At 32.1% G+C, this 20,645-nt stretch overlaps 1 protein-coding gene across 3 annotated transcripts in view; it reads left to right on the forward strand.

The window, feature by feature from the left end:
- The window catches only part of LOC143192326 (neural cell adhesion molecule 1), a 151,789-nt gene that overhangs the window by 108,027 nt on the left and 23,117 nt on the right, over nucleotides 1-20,645 (forward strand). For 2 of the 3 annotated variants that reach the window (XM_076397591.1, XM_076397592.1), the window contains exons 3-5: nucleotides 16,435-16,569; nucleotides 18,273-18,410; nucleotides 18,576-18,737. In XM_076397591.1, the coding sequence (XP_076253706.1) occupies nucleotides 16,435-16,569; nucleotides 18,273-18,410; nucleotides 18,576-18,737 (435 nt within the window). The remainder of the gene's footprint in view (nucleotides 1-16,434; nucleotides 16,570-18,272; nucleotides 18,411-18,575; nucleotides 18,738-20,645) is intronic. The other variant, XM_076397593.1, reaches the window with a different exon arrangement.

Here is a 20,645-nt window from a genome sequence, read left to right on the forward strand (position 1 = left end):
ACATGGTGACTAAGAAACAAAATAATAAAAATTATAGAACAAACGGGTGCGGACATAGTAAAGAATGAAACAGACATAAGAAAAATAATCATTATTTGTAAACAACAAATGCGAAAAAGGATTAGAAATAATATTACCAAGAGTATTTGAGACCTATAGAAAACTATATCCAATGAAATCAAGTGAACAACAAAATCGAGCATCATTAAGAGGGTGGGATAAAAATTCGACGAAAAAGAGAAAAAAAAGCAATATAAAGGTAGTAGAGAAGGAAGAAACAAATTTGAAAATAAAAATATGACAGTATATAGTCAGTGATATACATATATATATATATATATATATATATATATATATATATATATATATATATATATATATATATATATAGATACATATATATATATAGAAACCGCCATTATTACAGCGGTTACCTTGAAAATGTTAATCTCACTCTGTCATTTAACAGATACACGTTTTGAAATAAAAAATAAAACCAAAAATTCCTCGAACCTTATCGCAGCTTCTTACTGGATTTAATTTCGACTATAAATCGTTATTGCATCGACATAAGCACACACACAAAATATCATCAAATTCGGTCTAACCGTTCAGTGGGAATTTAATACATACACACAGGCAGAAGAATTATATAAAAAGATATAACTTTGTTTTATTTAGCTCAAACGTTGAGTCAAAAAACCTTTATTATCTTCCTGTACGGACTTATAGTGGGTAAAAATAACCAATGCAAATAAATGTTGGCCAAGACGTCCTAAATTATGTACGAAATGTTTGTATTGTAGTATATATACGCTGTGACTCCCACGCTAAAACTACAAAGGGACCGAGTGCTTCAATGGAAAAATATCATGCATAAAATAAAAGACGTTTCACAAAAAATCACCCAATAAAAGAACCGAAACCCAAAACTATTACGCGTACATTTCTAACGAACATGAAGTATTTATATGTCGGAAAAAAACCTGATAAATTCCAATAAAATTTAATAAAACATCTAAATTAACACCGGAACATCCCGTTGTCATCGGAAAAAGATCATGAATACATTTAGGGGCTTTTCGCGAAAGATTAAGCACATAAAATACCAAAATACAAGCCGCCATTTAACCTCCAGTCATAAAGTCTACCCTTCCGAAGCGCCTCGGGCTTTTATTTCACCGCCACGGCACACTGCGACGGTACATACGCGGCGAAATAATTTGCGTCATGAATGGGCGAACTTTTAAATTTCAGATTAGCTACTACCCCGTCTTGTCAATGGGAAGGGGTCCGGCGAGAATTTGTTGGCGAAAGGGCTTTGGAAATTACCCCATAAATATTTATTGTCGTTAAAAGGGTGTTGAGATGTCAATTATTTATCGGTAATTGTTTTTCTAACCGATAATTATAAAAAAAAACTCGATGGATGTTTTGTTGGCTTTTCTTATTTTGCCCAGATTGCACCTAGAGTATTACGTTGATCCTGAAACGCGATTATTTCTGGTTATCCCAGAAGGTATTTGATGTTGGCCAGCTTTTTACCCGAATAACTGGATGATCGTTCAGATTAAACAAAAAAATGTTAGTAAAAACAGGGAGGTTAGTGATTAAGAACGTTTATTTTTTCGATTTGTAAATAGAAACAGTTTTACATCCAAATATGTATTCTCTCTAACTTTTTGTTTACTTGTATATATGTCTATAAGATGAAGTAAAAATTAACAAATGAAAAACTTTATCATTTTTACATTCGTATCACTAAGGTTGCCTTTTATATTTCGGTATTGACTGTCGTAATATTTTTATTTAACAACAAAAGAGGCTCTATCGTTTTAAACATTAATACATTTTTCAGGCATCTATCATCTATCAGGCAATTTATGGAGGATATCCCAAAAAAACTGTTTGTCCTTTGGACAAGACCATTCATCGAGCCATTTTATAATTCCTTCGAAATAGGCGAAGTATTGCTCTGCAAGCGTGTTCTTATACGTATTACGTCCGCGTCCTTGCGCGTGTCCTTGTCTCGCATTAATATTGAAAGTCGATAATCGGAGAGGGCAAAACTTGGCAAGAACGGCGGGTGCGATAGCATGTCCCATCCAAAGGCTTTCAAAGCTTCCTTGGCTGGTTTTGCTAAATGAAAAGGCGCGTTACGTGATGTAAAATCACTTATCCGGCCTATTCTAGACGTTTTTCGACCAATGCTTGGTTCAAATTAATCATTTGTGGTTGGCAGTGATCACTGTTAACTGTTGAATCGAATTTCAACAGTTCGTAATGCACCACGCTACTCTGGTACTGCCAAACAAAGAGCATTATCTTGCGACCAAAACGATTTGGCCTTGATGTCGATCGGCCGGCATCGTCACGTGATAACCATGAGTTTTTGCCCTTAGCGTTATCAAAATAAATCTACTTTTCATCACCCATCACTATTCGATCACTTCTATTAATTATTTTTGAGTTTGAATTCGGTTTTCCAACAAACATTGTAGTTGCGGATCTTCAGACTTTATCGGTCTTTAATGTTCTTTATCTTGAGTTTCTACTGGCAAACGATGACTTTCTTTTCTCTTTTGATTAAATATGTAAAGTAATATGTTGTAAAGTAATTGTAAATGCGCATTTTCAAGCTCGAAATCTGACATTTTCAACGTTGTATAAATCTATGATGGTGCTACTATCGCAAAAGATACGATATAGGAGTCAGTAGAATAAAATGACATGTGTGTCAAATCATAACATTGCATACCTAAGCCTAACCACATCAGTTAGTTAGTAAGATCGATAATGACTTTCTGATACAACTGGTAGTTTTGTCTATTAAACAGTTTAATCTCAATAATAACTAGATCTCTAAATAAAAAACCTTTTGGGTCCAAATATGTGTTTGTTTTCTTATTTGTAAATATTTATTATAACGTATGAAATAATATTATAATGAAAACTTATATGAAAAGAATATATATATATATATATATATATATATATATATATATATATATATATATATATATATTGAATATATATTCGGAAGTTTTCTTTTATATATATTTATTTTTATTTTACATATCTATATTTACTTGTTTCATCCAATTTTATTCCACAAAAAATAATGCATTTCCAGCATTTCAGCATTATATTCTGAGCTGTATTTCTTGTTATTTAAAGGACCAATTTAAAAACAATTAATTCAATCATACAACCTTACATACAATGCCTAGAACTGACACCCGATGATTTATTAACACGGTATCACTTTGATAAAGTACTTACATCTTTAAATTGAAGTGTAAAAGGTACTTTGAAATAGTTTAAATCTAGTCGAGTACTGAATGACCGAAATACCCTTCAATAACATCCCAGATAAACGTCTCGGGGTTGCCGCCAGCTATTCGTTGTCGGGTTCTAGTTGTCTTTGCTGGCACCCCGCCCGTGTTAAACATCTGGGATTATATTTCTGGGTATTTTGTAGACCGTTATTCCACGATGTAAAATTCGACATGCCTCAAGGTCGCTACATATATATATTTACTTTTTATGATATTCCTTATTAAATTATCACGATTAGCAATTTGTGCTTGAATATTGGTTGAAAGACCCCCGAAAAAGTTAGTGTTGACCAAAAGCTCCCAGACATTGCTAATAAAGCACAATCTTCAGTTCTACTCCTTAGTAGAATGATTGGTCATTGCTTTCAAAGTAGGCTTCTTTCTCTTCATTAGAGCCGGCCTTTTTCACTGAAGCATTTGCTTGAGGCCTGCCACTGGTCTATCAACTAATAGGCACTGGAGGTCAGATAAAATAATAATTTTGAAACAGAAATCTTTCACTGTGGAGTTTATTTTCACCGATTTGTAACACGATATATTATCTTGCATAAAGTACTTTAAATTTGAGATCGTCACTTCTTTCCTTATTACCCCAGTTAATCGAATAATACCATATAATATTAATTATTAATTTTTGACTCCTCAGTCAGATTACGAACAAGACTCCTCATTCCAAGGCATTCCAAAATAGGGGAGGTCATAATTTGCCATATAATGCTTTGCTATAATCTGTTGTAACCTAAACGACACCAACTAGCCACTCTAATCACTACAACCTTATTTAGTGATATTATTAAATAAGTTTGTAGTGATTAGAGTGCGCTTTAAGCTGGTCTTCTGTGTCGGCCAGTAGTTCTATTTTTGCCAATCATGTTTTATGACAGAACTTTATATAAATTCGTCGATACCTTCGATTTTTGAGGTGATTTTTGGTGTAACTCTACATAACTAATGTTAGAAAAAATTTAAGTATTTATAGACTACAAATTACAAATAATTAACCTCAAATTACAAAGTGTTTGATTAAAATGCACCCAAATTGCATCATTCCCATGAAATAATCCTGTTATTTTGCCTTATCTTAGGATGGTGGTTAGTAGATACCATATTTTAGAGAATTTTTCGTTTTTGTGCTTCTGCATATATTTTTTAGCTCCTTTGTTCAGCCTCCTCAAATAAACAAGCTAATTCTTGTTTGTTTAATAACACTTGACCCCTTGCTGGACTACTAGACGTACCTAAGTATTTAAATGTTAAAAAAACATTTTATTCTTAGTAAATTTTTACACATATTCGAGACATATTTGAAAGAAATCCTTTGCTGCAAATAAAAGGTCGGATATAAAACCGATGCAAATATGCCAGCTCAAATAGGTGTTTTTATTTGAACATACTTCATTAATTACACATTAGCGCCGCCGTAAAACGTGCTGAATCTATACACCGATCCTCTCTGTACAGAAAATGTTACCCCTGTGTACACCAACAAAAGCCGCAAAGACCATTCAGACGCTTTCGGATTATAACAGCCATTCGGGCCGTAATAATTTGCGTGAAACGCGTTAGCGTTTAACTCTCTGACAAATGACTGTTAACGCAAATATGTGTTTTCTTTGTCTTTATTTGTACTTCTGTGTGTGTGTGTATATATGATGAAATAAAAATGAACAAATGAAAAATATTAGCACTTTTGCCAATTAACTTTGTGAATTGTTTGTAATAATGATATAAATTAACATTTAACATTAATCTGTATTAAGGGGGTTGTTTTTTATATTTCGGGATTTTAGATCAAAATATATTGCTATTTGACAATAAATTGTTGACTTTTTTATCAACATTTAAACTCTTTTACTCCCAACTTATATAAATTCAATATATGATAATAAATTATGATAAAAAGGAAACACAAAGGTTTCATATATTTACGATCTATAACCGCACTTGACAAATACTATTTCGGAAAAAGGCAAAACACGACATAAATGGAATCCTTCGAAATATTAATGCGCCGACTATACAGAAAAAGTAAGTTTTCCGTGGTGGAGAGATGGAAAAAAATTAAACATTAATATTGTTTTCGCTTACAAAGACGTCTTCCCCGATTTTATGGCTCTAAATAAAAAAGAATGTTTATATCTCCGGATACATTTAATAGCAACAGGAATGATGTAATATATATCCTTATGTTTTTTAATATAGATTGTTTTTTGTCGAGTAAGAGATTAAATGTATTTATTATAATTCAAAAATACAGTCATATGTCTACATACAGACTACAAAAGTTTTCTAATACGAAGTCTAGTGCGTTTTACTGGGTCTGTAACCAATAACCTTACAATATTAGAGCTGTCGTTCACACATTCCCTTCAACTGGAGAGTTTTGATGTTTAACCATTTCAATACTTTCTTCAATCAGTATCCAGCTTCTTCATTTCTGGAACTGGAACTTCATTACTGGACGTACGATATATATAACATTTAAACTTTTTACTCCCATCTCATATAAATTCAAATTTGCCAGATATCCCCCCGAAATAAAACACGATATTTATCCCAGGAATTTATGGCGTCCTACATTTAGAGACCAGCAGTTCATAACTTCCACTTGAAATATATATATATGATAATAAATTATGATAAAAAGGAAGCACAAAGGTTTCATATATTTACGATCTATAACCGCACTTGACAAATACTATTTCGGAAAAAGGCAAAACACGACATAAATGGAATCCTTCGAAATATTAATGCGCCGACTATACAGAAAAAGTAAGTTTTCCGTGGTGGAGAGATGGAAATATCAAAAAAATGAAACATTAATATTGTTTTCGCTTACAAAGACGTTTTCCCCGATTTTATGGCTCTAAATAAAAAAGAATGTTTATATCTCTGGATACATTTAATAGCAACAGGAATGATGTAATATATATCCTTATGTTTTTTAATATAGATTGTTTTTTGTCGAGTAAGAGATTAAATGTATTTATTACAATTCAAAAATACAGTCATATGTCTACATAGAGACTACAAAAGTTTTCTAACATGAAGTCTAGTGCGTTTTACTGGGTCTGTAACCAATAACCTTACAATATTAGAGCTGTCGTTCACACATTCCCCTCAACTGGAGAGTTTTGATGTTTAACCATTTCAATACTTTCTTCATTCAGTATCCAGCTTTTTCATTTCTGGAACTGGAACTTCATTACTGGAAATACGATATATATAACATTTAAACTTTTTACTCCCATCTCATATAAATTCAAATTTGCCAGATATCCCCCGAAATAAAACACGATATTTATCCCAGGAATTTATGGCGCCCTACATTTAGAAACCTGCAGTTCATAACTCCCACTAGAGGTATATATATATGACAATAAATTATGATAAAAAGGAAACACAAAGGATTCATATATTTACGATCTATAACCACACTTGACAAATACTATTTCGGAGAAAGGCAAAACACATCATATACGGAATCCTTCGAAATATTAATGCGCCGAATAGACAGAAGATGTAAGTTTTCCATAGTAGAGAAATGGAAATATCAAAAAAAGGAAACATTAATATTGTTTTCGCTTACAAAGATGTCTTCCCCGATTTTATGGCTCTAAATAAAAAAGAATGTTTATATCTCCGGATATGTTTAATAGCAACAGGAATGATGTAACATATATCTTTATGTTTTTAATATAGATTGTTTTTTGTCGAGTAAGAGATTAAATGTATTTATTATAATTCAAATATACAGTCATATTTGTAAATACAGGCTGGAAAAGTCTTCTAACATGAAATTTATCGTATTATTCTGGGCATGAACCAATAAACTTGTAATATTACAGCTCTCGTTCACACATTCTGTTCAATTGGAGAACTTTGATGTTTAAACTAATTTATTAACTTTTTTATTTACCCGATCTTGGATCTTGCAATTTTCAAGGCTTCTTCTACTAAAGAGAGAACTCAGAAAGTATTCTTATTAGTCTTGAATGATAAGGCGAGGGCTGCACTCATGTGGTACATATAAGACAAGCAATGAAATAAAGAACTTCTTGTACAATACAAAAAAAATGTGTTCAATATGTTTATTCTTAGAGGTAAAATATTAAATCAAAGATAAAAAAAATTAAATGGAAAAATATCTAGTGGATATGAGAAATTATCCTATAATCTCTAAACAATTAATTAAATGGCTATTAATTTTTTGTCAAATAGATGCAGTTTTTGGTGAACACTCTTTCTCTCTCTCCCACCAGCTGCAGTTTCAGCAAAAGGCTTAATGTTTGTTGATATTTAGCAACCCAGTAGAGGCTGTAAGTAAAAATCAGCACTCTCTGAGACCATACAGTGTACGTATCTAAGGCTTCAACAAATAAAAATATAAAGATTTTTAGTAAAACCTTATCTTGATCAAAAATTGATATAAAACTACTTATATTGAAAGGGTAGGAAGACAAATACTAAAAGACAAATTTTCAATGTCTTAATCTAATCTAATTTCTATCTATCAACCGCAAACAGTATTCTAGATATATAGATATTATATACAATATATAGTGATCTGCAAACATGCTAATCTTATCAAATTTGGAAAGTATGAAAAAAGAGATAATTTTCAACAAACCTTGCTACTGTGGATGATCGGTAATCATCATTTTTGCCTAGAACAATATAGATTGATGATCGTGATCCTGATGTCTCATTACTACTTCCATCCAATTCGCTCATGATGATGCCACTTTCATCGTTAATATTATTAATGATATGTTCTTGAACTTCTACCATGCCTCCATCTCGAACCAACAACTAAAAAGATTTACAATAGCGAGGGACTCATCACTACGTCAATATTTTGGTATTTTCTTCATTAATTTTCAAGCCATATAGCTCTACAGTGCGAACTATAGTGCTTGAAGTCCTATATAACTCTATCATCGAATTATATAAAGTCATCCGAGAATTTTATAGCACTGTGTTAAAGGCTTTTGACGTTTGATTTATACACTCTACCTCAGTCAATCGTAAAGCCAAGTTAGGCCTATGGGATATAAATATAGGGTTGCGCTAAGACATTATACCAACTAGTAATTCAACGTACCCAAAACAAAGTTATAAGATTGATTACCAATGATTATCATTACGTAATCAAGGAAAAGCTGCACGATGCCTACGAAATCAAATAGATACCCGAAGTGATCCAAGATTTCGCCTTATAACATGAAATAAGGTTACTGGACAGCTGGAAAGCTACTGGACAACACGCTGGAAATCAGAAGATTGAATCGAACCAAACCACATGAACTTGTTTAGTGTATTCTTAAGTTTAGTTTAAGTAAATTAGTTTTAACATTAATTTGGGAAATACTGATGTATTAATCCCGTACTCGTCTTGCTTGTATATTAATGCAAGTACAACAGAACAGTAGTAGTAAATTAATATTGTACAAAGCATATCTAATGTAAGATGTAACTAACAAAAAAATTAATATTCTTCCAACAATTACCAAGACAATTATTTCTCCTTTTTTCAATATTGGAACATTTCTGACCAAACTAACAAAAATTCCTTATAAAACTACCATCCCCCATATACTTATAAGGATAAAACCTGATGTGCCGCCCAGTATATACAAAGAAAAAGCGATATTCTAAACCATTTATCTTTCAGATTATATAAGCCTCCAAATTTGAGCGAAAAGAGCTTTATAAATATGCTTCCAAAGTTCCTCTCTACTCAAAAACCGATGAGAAAAATTACAGACATTTAATATTGTTTGAAAAATAATTTCCACTGGCTAAAACAACGGCTTTAACGTGGCTTAAATACTTTGGCGTAAAGCAGGCTTTAAATTTCAAATTAGGACATTCCGCGCTAGTTAAAACCTATAAGTGGTTTCGAAATTGTTGTGCAAGACACTATAGTTTTTAGATAGAAATTTCAATTTGCTGTTAGAAATATTCACGGCTAGTTAGAATATATATAAGTACACTTTAAATTGTTTTTAAATATGTTTCACCCCAATTTCCACGATAAGCGAATCCTTATTTAAACAGGACAAACGATTATTTTAAGGTACAATGTCTGGTAAATACAATGGATAGGACATTAGCTCCAACTGGTCTTCATATTTGATGGCTAGTAGTTTCAGGTGTTATTAATTGTGCTATTTTTTACTTAGTTTCTAAACAATTTTTAAAGGACATTTTTCATGAAAAATTGAGGCGGTTTTGGTAAACACTCCCTCTCTCTCCCCTTAGCTGCAGTTTCAGCAAAAGGCTTAACATGTTGGCATACAGGAACGCAGTGGACACTGTAAGTAAATATCACCACTCTCTCAGATCATACAGAAAAAATCACCATTTTAGCCTAGAACAATGTAGTTTGATGATCATGATCCTAATGTCTCGTTTTTAAGATAAACGAATCCTCATTTAAACAGGACAAGTGATAATTTCAAGGTATAATGTCTGGTAAATACAATGGATGGGGTATTAGCCTCAACTGGTCTTCATATTTGATGGCTAGTAGTTTCAGATGTTAGTTATTACGCTATTTTTTACTTAGTAATGCTGCACGTCAGAATTTCGCAACGCCACCATTCGTTTTTGTAATTTGATTCTTTATCTATAACCCCTCATGTAATTTGCCTATGATGTGTATCAATTTTTTTTTATTCTCAAAGCATTATGTGAATGGATAATATAAAGGACAAGTTTAGTAAATCCTTGGCTTCCTCGTACTGATTTTTCTATTATCATGCCCCAATAGTCTGATGTCCCCCTCCTATTAGTATTTCCTCTTCTTTGGCTGGAGTTTTGGAAAGAATTTTTGTAAATGTTTTGAAATTGTTGTGCAAGACACTGTAGTTTTTAGATAGAAATTTCAATTTGCTGTTAGAAATATTCACGGCTAGTTAGAATATATATAAGTATACTTTAAATTGTTTTTAAATATGTTTTACCAGAATTTCCAAGATAAACGAATCCTTATTTAAACAGGACAAACGATTATTTTAAGGTACAATGTCTGGTAAATACAATGGATGGGACATTAGCTCCAACTGGTCTTCATATTTGAAGGCTAGTAGTTTCAGGTGTTATTAATTGTGCTATTTTTTACTTAGTTTCTAAACAGTTTTTAAAGGACATTTTTCATGAAAAATTGAGGCAGTTTTGGTGAACACTCTCTCTCTCTCTCTCCCCTTAGCTGCAGTTTCAGCAAAAGGCTTAACACGTTGGCATACTGCAAAGCAGTGGACACTGTAAGTAAATATCACCACTCTCTCAGATCATACAGAAAAAATCACCATTTTAGCCTAGAACAATGTAGTTTGATGATCATGATCCCAATGTCTCGTTTTCAAGATAAACGAATCCTCATTTAGACAGGACAAGTGATAATTTCAAGGTATAATGTCTGGTAAATACAATGGATGTCTTCATATTTGATGGCTAGTAGTTTCAGATGTTAGTTATTACGCTATTTTTTACTTAGTAATGCTGCACGTCAGAATTTCGCAACGCCACCATTCGTTTTTGTAATTTGATTCTTTATCTATAACCCCTCATGTAATTTGCCTATGTTGTGTATCAATTTTTTTTTATTCTCAAAGCATTATGTGAATGGATAATATAAAGGGCAAGTTTAGTAAATCCTTGGCTTCCTCGTACTGATTTTTTTATTATCATGTCGCAATAGTCTGATGTCCCTGAATAGTATTTCCTCTTCTTTGGCTGGAGTTTTGTAAAGAATTTTTGTAAATGTATTTATTACATTGTTGTCAGTCGTTGCCGACTAACATACAAATTATTTTTACAATCATTTAAATCTAGTTATATATATATATATATATATATATATATATATATATATATATATATATATATATATATAGGAGAACCCATCGGACCTATCTTAGTATCTATCATAGTCTTGGTATAATAATGTTTGTGTATTAATATTGCTGTTTTTCTATTAAATAAACCTCACGACATTCCACAAGATGAAATTATTTGTTTCTTTTGAGTCTTTGTCCTATTTTGTTGTTATCCAAATATTGTATTTGTATTACTTCGATATTGACATGAATATAAAGTCTGTCCCGATGTCTTCTTGCAATTTTCTTGATTTCCCGAGCGACTATTGCTATCTGAGTGTTGACTGGTCTAAGTAATCAGTCCTGTATCATCTCGGTGCACCTATAATAATTCTCAGGACTTCCTTTTTCTTTTTTAAATGTTCCTTCCAGCGAAGTTTTGCATCACGATTCATTCCGAGATACTCAGTGTTGCTTTATGGAATGATAGTAATCTTTATTGTGATTGGTGCTTGTGCGATGAGATTATACATGAACTGCACACACAATTATTTACTTTCATTAATTTGTATTGTTCTAGTTTGGGTCCATTTGTTTATACTGTCACATGCCTGTTGTAGTTTTTGTATGGCTTCTTCATTATTGCGTCCGACCACAACATTCGCAGTGTCATCATAAAATGTAGGCATCGTAATATTTTCCCTTTATGGTCATCACATGTGTAGAGCAGATAAAGAATTGGCGTCAATACAGTTCCCTGTGGTACACCTACTTTAACTTATTTTATTGTAAAATAGGTGTCCTTTTGTTTGAAATTAAATATTCTGGCTTTACATTCTTTAATAGTTCAGTGTGTTTCGGTAACATTTTCTGTAGCTTATGAACAAGGTCGTCATGTCATATATTATCGAACATTACATATTTTATTTTAAAACCTTCTTTTAGTGTTAAAAATATTTTATTTCATTTGGTGATTGATAGGAATGGCTACTGTTGATGCTGCCTAATTATTATATTAACGTTTGAAAAGGACATCATAATTAGTTAATTACGTAGACCTTTTTCTGAACAACCAGTGATATAACAGATACTGATATAATATATACAAATGTGAAGGGAGGAGGAGACAGAAAGAGAGAGAGAGAGAGAGAAAGAATTGAAATAAAGGTGAAAAATTAAACCATTTATCTGGCCGATTATTTAAGCTTTTAAATTTTACCGAAAGGGGAATTATAAATGCGACCCTTAAGTTCCCGTCAGCTGAAAACCAATGAGAAAAATGGTCCGCACTTAATAATGTTTGAAAAATAATTTGCAATGGTTAAAACCGAGGCCATAATACACCTTAAACCCTCTTGTCCATGGCGTTTTAAATATGTATGCTGTTAAGGGTTCTAGTTAAAATCTATTAATTATTTCGAAGGTACACGTCTAATTCTTGTTTAAACATTTCGGAGAGAAGGAAAAATTGGATTGCTCCGAGGGTATATTATCGGAGATTTCTCAATGAAACCGTTATGACGAAACAAAATTCGCAATCATTAATCTTCGTTATAAACCCACTTTTCTAATTTCAACCCAAAGAAGCTTTAAAAAAATTGCTTTTCCGTGATGTTCTCCTTTTAATCAATGCGACAAAATCAGTCAGCGTAAATACGGTTGCGAAATGGTCCTCACATGAATGCTCCTCAACGGCAAACGTGCAGAGAGATTTCGTTTACTTTTTTTTGTTAATTAAATGGAGTGCTTAGATTTATTTTATCAAGATAAGTTATTAAATACTGATTAACTTTATTATTTTTAGGTATTAATAATGGACATAGGTTAACAAAAGTTATTTTTTCGTACATACGTTGTCAATATTTCCTGTCGCAGTTTGTAAACTCGTTTTAGAAGCAGACAATATTTTCCTTCTGATTTTATTCTAGTTAAAAAGAGACACAGTGCTGCCTGATTAGTTTGAACACGTAAACGAATGAGCCTGTCAAAATCATGCCGTTGTCAGACGTATGCAAAATTCTTGAAAGCAATAGTAATAATAGGTTATAACTCTAACCTATAAACTATTGTGGCCGTACAATTAACTGTGGTTTTTAGAGGTATTTTTATATTAAAATAAGTTATATTTGATAACATTCTTGTTCAATTATTGTATCTAGATTAGAATTTTTTTGTATATCACACTGAACTAAAACTCTAATAATGAACTAAAAATGCGGCAATATTGCTACGTTTTGATGTCACAAATTTATATGACGTATGTACAAAATTACTTTGGACAGACTATATCTTATGTCTTTAATGTCAGTTTGTTTATCAATCAAAATTATCTAACAATATGACGTCAAAGGAAAATTTGGCATATAATTATATTTTTTAGTATTTTATAGTCAATCCACCCTGATATAATTTACTCATTGCTCTTCACTCATATTAGTTTTTTTTTCAAGAAGAATGACAAGGTAATTGAGAAGAAAGCCAATTTAAAAACTCATCAGATAACGAGTTTTGAACATGTTTATTATGTAAGTAGCAATAAGTTTATTGTTAGAGGCTTCTACTTTTCTCCTATGTATTCGTCATTACTTCCAAGTTCGTATCTATTGTAAATATCAATCCTAACAAAAATTATATTTTCGTAAATAAGATCTTGTTTGAACAAATACAAACTTTAGTTCTCCTCTTTCCTTCATATACACTGAATAAGCAACAGCAATGGAATATGAGTATTAATTATAATATTTCAGAAAGGTTATGAAAAAAACTAAAATATTTCCATTCATGGAAGGCTGTATTCACTTAAATATAATAAAATATATTCCAGTAATGAAGCATGTCTAATCGATTAAAGAAACTGGTAGTTAAAAGTAGTTAAAAGTAGTTAAAAGCGAGAAAATCTGGGCTATACAGCCGATGGAATAGAACAGCATTTCTGTAAGATAGTATATTTTCCTAAAATTTTATTTAGATTAACATTTCATGACTTATTTCAACCTCAGATATATGCTTCATTATGTTAAGAAATTATAAAAACTGGCTTCTAATTTCATCAACACACAGAACATTACATTGGTATACAACTTCTATCATTTTATATTATCCCAGTATAACTATCTACTTTTTACTACCAGTGATATGCTGAATATATATCTTGTTAGCACTCTGAACTAACATTTCATCGCTGTAGCATTGCAGAATACAATATAAGAATGTATAGAAAACATTTCAAATGAATCGGTTCTATAAATTTTGAGATATCATCTTAAATTTCGAGAGAAATGCATCTAAAATATCGTTTTTAGATCCTACGTTACCAGATGTCCGAAAGTGAATTTTTGTAATTCCTATTAAGGATATATTCTTAAGTTCAGCTTTAAAAATATGAAAAAATCGAGGACTTATACCAATCTTTAAAAGTATTTTTTGTTAAAATATCTCTTATAACAAATACACTAATATGGAAAAATACATACACCATCATTTTTATTGCATTAAAAACTTATTTGTAAGAAAAAGAAAACAAAAGTCAATTGTTATTTAAGCAAAATAAAATATAATTATAAAAAAACATGTTTCAAGAGCATTGAAGATATAAATTTATTTAAAATAAAATACTACAATAAATTTGGAGCCTTCTGAATACATTATACTATCGATTTGTTTTATATCTTAACTGCAGGCTTCCTTGGCCCATTGATTTAGGCGACAAAACGGTTCTTCTACTATTGCTATAGTCGCGAGTGCGAATTCTGCTAGGGCATGAATATACTCATTACGTTTGTGATTGTAATTTTCAATGCATTTATAGACAACAAAGAAAATCCCAGTCACGACAGTAACCAGGCTGGGTAAGACTGGATATCTTCTGTGATCTGTCTTCTGTAATCTGTTTTCTAAAGTTGGTCACTGGCCAGTCACTAGGCTTAGTATCGAGGACCATAGTTCGGAGTCCACGTTAAACTGTAGATCCAGTCCAGATAAACCCTCGTTGGTAAAAAGGAATCTTTAAAATATTTAAAAAATAGAAGTTAGGAACCTATTATCTATTTTTCCTATAACATATAACTGGTGATATTGTAACTGTTATAAATTTCATCCAGTTATTTTAATTATTGATTCCAATAAGTTATCTAAATAATGGATCACATTATACTGGCCATAAAACTGACACCGAAAAAAGAATAATTGCGGAAAATCAAAATCGGAAATGGTCGTGAAATATAAACGTTCGCGGAATGCGCTTTTCATAATATCATTTGAATTTATGTAAAATAGAATATCTAGAAAAGCCGGCTTTTAAAACGAAATTACTTAAAATGGGAGATAACGACCTAGAATTGCTGACTCGGTGGCATTAATCATGGCGAAGTGTGCATTTTATATTTTAGCTTTTTGTTGGGAGATGAGAGGGAAAAAGGACCAATTGTTGCCATCAAAGAAATTTGTTTTTATTGCATTGTTATATGTTTTTCGACAAAAATCTAGCAGAAGTGTCCTAAATTTACCATATAAGAATATCTATTGGCAGTAATTTTAATGTTATGAATAGTGTTCGAAACTATCGACTGAAATTGACTACTGACTGTTTAGTAATTGATATTTAGACATTGACAATTGATAAATAGCAAAATGTTTTTATGATGATTATTTTTATGGCAATAATAGGTAACTTTTGGATTACTCTCTAGATTTTTGTTATAAAATATTTTGTTTAATAATAAATAAAGCATTTGTATCATTTCATTCAGATCATTTCTAATTATGTCATGAATAAAAGTAATTCTACTTCACTTTTTTTAAATTTTTTCTACTACGTTTAAAATTAAATTATAAATTGCATGTTATGTATTATTATTATAATAGTTTTCAGTAAGTTTAAACTACCAATGGAAAATATCTCCCTCTTTTCCTCTCTCGCAATACTCATACAGGAAAGGATTCGTACATCTTCGTCTGACATCACATTTTCATGACATACTATTTTCAGTCGCTAGTTTTTTGACTATCGACTGTTTCGACTGTTTTCAGTCGATAGTTCCCAACGCTACTATCAGATTAAGTGTTTTTATATATTTTAATCAATATCAGCTTGATATTGTTTAATTTTTCATGATGTTTTTATAGATAGCAATTAAGTAACTTAACAAACTATGTTATACATCCAACGGTTTCTAACCAATTATTATAAATCGGATTTATTACAGTTCTTAATATTTTAATAATATATGGGATGTTTTTTGTCTCTCTATTAACTCTGATTTCTTCTGTTTTAGATGTTGTTTCGGCGAAACTTTATCTTTCCCACCAGAGCGAAGCGAAGCCCGAAAATGAATATTTAACGGTGCTGTGCAGAGACATCGAAACTGGTGAAGCTGTATCATGGAAAGGTCCAAAAAGTCGACCATTAGGTACGTATTTATAAAATATAACCGTTTTTTTTAAACTCCAAGAAACAACGTTGCCAGTTTGATCATAACTAGTGTTAAACTAGTGTGCAATGGAGAAGCAAATAAGTAAAAACATCGTAAGGGCGCTATTAAAACGTGTAATGATATTATACATGTTTAAGTCTAGATGCTTCCATGTTGACGTAGTTCTGAAGTCTTCTTTGATGCTAAATGGCAAATCTTCTGATGGTGTCTGTAACCATATCAATTTCTATGTCGCAATGGAGGTCAAAAGGTCACAAACACACCAAGGCACATTCACAATACACTTGAGCACCTTATTTTGGAACCTCTGAATCTCTTGGATATTGGAGTCACTGGCGCAGCCTCACAGATGAATTCCATGTTGTCAGTTCATAGCCCGGAGTTTCGGCCAAGCAATCAAAACATGTTCCTAAACTAGATGCTGAGGTCATCGCGTTTATTTTTTATATGCTTGCTTTATCTGAGCTAGGCATCCAGGGTCATGCCAAGGTATTTTGCTGTGTTGCCATATGATAATTGCATGCCGTTAATAACGCACGTTAATTGCACCATAGAGTTGTTTTTAGTGGATACTTATTTCATAAATTAATTGAGGATTGTGTGTTCGCCCAAGCCGACTGTTCTGTTTATTGTCGTGGCCACTGAGAAGAAAAAGCATTGCGAGACTTTCGTTGACTTCCAGAGCGAGGCCTGTCTGCTGTCGTACCGTACTAAAATTCACATGTGAACGATAAATTGTGGTTTTGTGAGGCACTGGACGATTAGGATATTTTTAAGGCAATTTCTGCTGAGATGATGTATAAGATAATGTATGTTCCGTTATGTGTTTATTTCATATAGGAGGCATTCATGCCATATTCTGTCAAAAACGTGTGCAACATCCAGAAAAACAGCAGAGCACACCCTTTTATTGCTAGAGGATTTTCAATTACATCTATAATTCGATGTATTTGGTCAAATGTTGAATGGGTTATTTCTAAAACCAAACTGGTGAAGTGGGACCAGCTTTATTTGCGTGATAATAGGTTTGAGGCGTTTAAAATCATTTTCTCAAAAAGTTTAGCCATAACAGGCAATAAAGTAATAGAGTGCTATGATTAAACTTCACTTAGATCGATACCAGGTTTTGGTATCATTATGATTTCTACAGTTTTCCATGTATCTGATTCACATCTTAACTGAATGCAAGTATTGACGTATAGTCTAATTTAACCAAGGACTTTCTTTGGAGTCATTTAATAATTTCTCCCATAAGATCATAGTCTGGTGATTTTTCTCAAATTTAGATCAAGATTCAAGATTCAAGTGGTGGTCCTAAACTTCCCAGGAATAACCATTGCAATCCTTTCAAAACAGTTATTGGGATTGAGGCATGGTAGAATATTATCCCCAAGGACTGAAGGCAATCTATCTTCCAGATGCTCAGCTGTCAGTTTTTGTTCAATAATAGGGGACTTCTCCAAGCAGCGTCCTGAATATCGGTAGTAACAGTATCTACTTCCACTTCCAGTTGGTTTGTTGTTTTATGAGGTGTATTCAGATTAAAATTCTAATCCCAATCTGTGCCCTTATTAACCAGAATCGGATTTATATCTTTCCAGATTATTTTATCACTTGTCCCTTTAGTTCCAGCTCTATTTAAAAGAAAGAAAATAATAATTGTTTTGTTGTTGTTTCAGGAGAAAAGACGATACCAAAAGTATCTATAACAAGTCACGGTGCCCAGCTAATCTTCGATAAGCTAAGGAAGCAAGATAGTGGAACATATACGTGCAAGAGCAAAAGAGAAAGTGCTGAGTTTTCATTATCTGTAGAAGGTTGGTAATACGAACTTGCATGTTTTGCTTAAATTATTTAATTATAATTTTTAAATTTCACTATTTATTTATTGTGATAGTACAATGGTATTTACAGAATCAAAAATATCCGAAAAGAAGATATATTCTTAGAAATGAAGTACAGGTTGGGATTTTTATTTTCAGACCCTATTGAGACGGCCATTGAAAACCCTGATCATTCACAAATTTATAAAACACACAGAATACAATCTAGCGCTGTCCCACGGACGAAAATATACACGAAACTCCCACCTACTTCAAACACATTCAGACATACTCCCACACCTATTTTTACCCCTACAGCAGGTAATTTATGAACAGAAATCAACTCGACACCTGCTCAGCTATGTAAAAGCTTGGGAATACTAATGAGAAAGTCGCAGATTATTATGAATGAATATTGGTTGTTTGGAAGGAAGTAATTTATGTTTTGTATTGCGTTATTATAAATATTTTGTCTGCTGTATATTTTTAAAGATTAAAAAAAACTAGTGTTAATAATCAGAAAAGTAATTTTTCTCTCTTTACTAATTGATGAATTGTGTTATTACATTAAGGAATGAAGCTCGTGAAGCTGAAATGTTTATCGAGATAGGAAAGCTTAACTAATAGAATTATATAAAACACTCGATTAAATATAATTTTATTATTATTAGTATACATGTTAGAACCCTACTGGATCACACGAAGTACAAGAAAGGGACATTTCAGTTTTTTTCTCTTCCCATCGAAATGGGCTCTTTTTCGTTTATCTTGATTCCGAGTTTCTTGGGTTTCTATGTCAGGTCTAGCTACCAACGGCAAACTTTCTGTCTAAAAACCTCTCCATCCTGTGTTTCTTGTTGTGTTATTTTGTGTCACCTTGACCTAAGTGCGAGCTTCAGAGAATTCCACCACCTGTCTGGTCAATCTGCTTGGTTTCATTCTTTTAATATGCCAATGAAACTTTAGCCTGTATTATTTAAATACCAATATTTGTTGTTAAACTTTCCAACATCCTTATTTGTCTTTATCCTGTATATTCCTTCTTCAGTATGGTTTGGGTCTAAAATTTTCTTTTTAAAGGCTTTTTATCTATCTTTTGGAATGTTCCTCTTTCTGTTCAAAATGAGAGCTTCAGCTCCGTAAAGGCACTCCAGATTGATCAAAGTGTTGTAGTGTCTCAGTTTTATATATTTAAAGATAAATTTTTGTTGTAGGTGTCTTTTGTAGGTCAAAAAACTATATCCATTTTTACGACTAATCATATTAGCGATCTTTCCAGTCCAGTTTCCTGAATAGTTTCACCCAAATATTTGAAATGAGAATCTCTTTTGAATTTGCGGTTATTTAGATTAGTTTCTAACATTTTGGACATCTACTATTCTGCTGTTTCTTATAGAATGTTTATTAGTTTTGAGCTCCTAGAGTCCCATGAACTGAAATCATCAGGTCATCTGCAGAAACCAAACAGTCTGTACTAATTTTGATTCTTCATAAATCGATTGGTTGGTCAATCTTAGGAGATTTACTGTCCACAGAGTCATGGGCCTTTTGAAGTCTACAAATGTCCAGACCACTTTCTTATTATACAGTTTTTGTTGTCTGAAAATTAGTTTTAAAACTAATATGGTTCTGGACAAGATCTGCTTGGTCTGAAACCTGCTTAATATTCACCTATTTTGAATTCAATTTGTTGTTGTGTTCGGTCCAGGAGACATTACAAGAGAATTTTTTCAGTGACTAATAAAAGGGCCCTCTGTAATTATGGACATCAGTACTGTCTCTTGTCTTATGTAGTGGATGGATCAAGACAGTTTTCCAGGCATCAGGAACCTTTTAAGCTTGCCAAATGTTTTTCATGGTCAATATGATTTCCCTTACAGTCCCTAGACCGACTGACTTCAAGAATTTTAGTATTTTTGTCTTTTAATTTGTCTGACAATTTCTCATTTCTTCATTTGGTGCATGTGAATTTCGATTAATTTTTGAGGAACTTTGGGGTAGAAATCTTTCTGTGGGCTCTGGGAAATTGGGAGGTTTTCTGAAATATGTAGCAAATTATCTGCAGTGTTTTCAGTTCTTAAGCGCTAAATATCCATTTTCCTTATTAAAACAGACATTATCTGGCTGGTACCCATTTATATTCGTTTTAAAGGTTTTATAGAATTTACTGGTGTTGTTTTTCTGCACCACCTTCAGTAACATATAGTGATGTAGCCTCTCTGGCTCCAT

Source organism: Rhynchophorus ferrugineus, unplaced genomic scaffold (assembly GCF_030347505.1).
Source record: "Rhynchophorus ferrugineus isolate W39M unplaced genomic scaffold, kcgeb_rfMv2 rfM3, whole genome shotgun sequence".
Lineage (NCBI taxonomy): Eukaryota > Metazoa > Arthropoda > Insecta > Coleoptera > Curculionidae > Rhynchophorus > Rhynchophorus ferrugineus.